Genomic DNA, 3,053 nt, shown 5'->3' with positions numbered 1-3,053 from the left:
AAAAAATATTTAGGAGCACCAGTGCAAATTACCCAATCAGCATATTTGTGTTTGCGCTGAGGGGAGCTTTAAAGGTTTCTATCGTACTTCCGTGTTTTTGCAGCGGTGAGTAATGTATCACAGACATATCTGTTGATTCCTTGAACACAGTAATCAGAATCCACTCATTGCTCAAAATGCCGTTTTGTTCAGTGCTGAGTTCTGCAAGCTCACAAATCCTCTCATTATAACAAACAAAGTGTAGACAGGGTGTAAATAAGAGATTCACTGTGAAGTGTAGAGAGCTGCGTTGATTATAATGGAATTTTGTGAGATCGCGATGAACGAAGGAGAGTGACATCTTTTAATGATTAAGAGAGTTTGCAAATGATATTGATTTAATACAACAGTTCATTAAACAAGAAGTTAATATTAAGTGACTTGCATTGTCTGAACACTATTGCCTGATTTTGCTCTATTTCGTCAACGAAAATAGTTTCAAACAAAGTAACAGCTGAGCCGCTGCGCATCTCCATTCAAACACAGTGTTGTTTCGTTTACGTATGAATGGGCGTTTTTAAACGAATCTGATTCAATTACCCATTCATAAAGACAGTCACTTGCTTCGTTCCTGAATGAATCAGCTGTTCGAACTAATCAATTGAATGAATGATTCAGTGCTAAAATCAGTGACTTGCCGCCACCTACTGGCAGTTTTACTTTCATTTGAAAGTATCTTTTCTGTTATTTAAATCATTTAATATTTCTATATTCAAAATTGTATATTTAAAACATTAACCTCAACATGAAGTTATGAATTTAATTGCACTCATTTGACCGCAGAGCCTCATTAAACCATCTGAAAATACACTTTCGTGTTCTTCTGTGCCACCTCTGTAGTACAAATTATAATTTCATTTGATTGGTAACTTATTATTATTATACTTGTTTTTATTCTGTTTTAATTAAATTAAATAAATAAAAAAAAGCTTATAAATATAATTTTTTTAATCTGACAAAAGATGACATAATTTTAATAAAGTTAAAAAGAAAAGTAAGCATAGAGCCCAGTTTAACCACTTTTTATTAATTTAAAAATTGAGAAATTCTTTCAAATTTAAATCTTTTACAAGAATTACAGCAAAAACCAGTTTGATGCAAGAATATCTATTTTTATCAATATTTGAGAAATTCAAAATTCCTTTGAACACGACTGCTCAAAATGGACTAAATTTATGCAACCTACACATTCAAAACCTCATTACTCTGAAATTTTTAATGTAAATGTTAAGTGTAAGTGAAAAGTTAAGTACTGTAAGAGGTCTTTCATGACGCTACATATGCTGTTGAATTTGAGCCGTGCTTGATATAAAATCTTTCTTTGAGCATTCTTGTCATATAAATAGTGACTAATATTTGCCAGAAGGTGGCAGCATTGCTTTTTATTTTTCACAGTAGTGAAGAAACATTGAATAAATGGATAAACTACAGGTTTCAGATCTTTAATAACAATACACAATAATTTGTTGTGTGTCTGTGTAGGTTAATAGTCATGATGATGTCATCCACATGCTGTTGGACAGCGGGGCCGATGTTAATAAGTTAAATGATGAAGGCATGTCTGCTCTGGCTGTCTGTCATGTCCTCTACTACCCACTTCAGTCTTTACATGAGACACTGGCTGAGCGAGTGACACAGAATATCAGCCCAGAGCCACAGGTAATAATACAGAGAGGAAGTTTGGGATGCATTATGGGTATTTTGGTTTGCTTGTTTTTCAGATCATTTTTATTCTTCGTTTCTTGCTCCTTCCTTTTTTCTGTCCGTAATGCTAAAGATCAAGCCTTTGGAAGACGTCTCCCATGAATCCTCTCCAGATCCAATGACAGGAACACCCAAAGATGAAAGCGGCCAAGAGACATTTGAGACACCAAGAGAAAGCAACCAAACTGACCAAAGTCTTGAACCAGAGAACCTCAATAACTTGGAGAAACTTGAAGCTCAAGAGCAAATAAATGATGACATAAATGAAGATGAGATACTTCTTCAGCCTGACCAAACAGAAGGCCTCAACTACTCGGAGGAACCTCAACTTCATCAAATCAATGAAAATACAGAGCCAAACAAGGAGGTAGTTGTTCAACTTGAACATGAAGAAGACAAACCAGCAGAAGAATCACATGTTATAATGTCAAGATCTATTCAAGTCTTTGATGATAAAATCCCAGTGGGTTCTGTATCGTGGCAAGATAAGGAAGCAAAGACAGTCGTTAACTCTGAGGAAGAGGTGACAAATCTGGAGATTGATGAAAACCTGGAGAGGAGCATCAGATCAGATGAACCTAATTTTGATTCTGCATGTTCTATGGCTAGTTTTCATATTCACGTCACAGAGGAAATCCTGCAGAAGAGTGCTGAGATCCTGTGCCAGACAGGAACAGTGACTCCGACAGACACCCAGGAGACAGTCCGGAAAATTGCACTTCTTAAGACAGAGTTAGTAGATAAATTCCTACTTTTTTTATTTACCTGAATCTGAATCACAAAAATATATCTGGGTCATATAGAATTTTTATCGTTGATACCAATACTACTGATGTCTCTAGGAATTTGGAATTAGGAATTTTCCTAATATTTAGCCATTGACTATAGCCATTCAACATTACAGTATAATTGAGAGCTATTAATTTTAACAAAGCATTTATTAGACTTTAAAAAATAACAACTTCTAATTTAAGTGAACGTAAAACAATCTTCACATAAACCCATTATAATAAATGTCATATTTACCTGTGCCCTTTAGGGCTGTCAAAATGGCTGAAAAACTACATTCAAATTTTTTACTTAAATATTATCAAAATTCGAATTATATTTGAATTTAAAATGCATAATTTCAGTTAGGGTGAAGAAAAGCTTTTGGCTTTTCTCCTGAGGCCACAAGAGGACGCATCGAGCATAATATTACTACTGCACGTTTATTCAAAGCATAATCTGTGAAAAAAACTGCATAATGTTTAAACTAATGTTTAAAAACCAATTATAATTAAGTTGCTTAAACAACTACAAACAAAACA

General features: G+C 34.2%; 1 protein-coding gene across 1 annotated transcript in view; it reads left to right on the top strand.

Annotated features, from left to right (window-relative positions):
* LOC107715050 (ankyrin repeat and MYND domain-containing protein 1-like) overlaps positions 1-3,053 on the top strand; it is a 20,422-nt gene that overhangs the window by 2,341 nt on the left and 15,028 nt on the right. Inside the window, exons 5-7 of the mRNA XM_016521093.1 lie at positions 1,522-1,698; positions 1,817-2,236; positions 2,282-2,475. Of these exons, the coding sequence (XP_016376579.1) occupies positions 1,522-1,698; positions 1,817-2,236; positions 2,282-2,475 (791 nt within the window). The remainder of the gene's footprint in view (positions 1-1,521; positions 1,699-1,816; positions 2,237-2,281; positions 2,476-3,053) is intronic.

Source organism: Sinocyclocheilus rhinocerous, unplaced genomic scaffold (genome assembly GCF_001515625.1).
Source record: "Sinocyclocheilus rhinocerous isolate Xijiao unplaced genomic scaffold, SAMN03320098_v1.1 scaffold509, whole genome shotgun sequence".
Taxonomy (NCBI): Eukaryota; Metazoa; Chordata; class Actinopteri; order Cypriniformes; family Cyprinidae; genus Sinocyclocheilus; species Sinocyclocheilus rhinocerous.
This window is presented reverse-complemented; position numbering and strand designations above follow the sequence as displayed.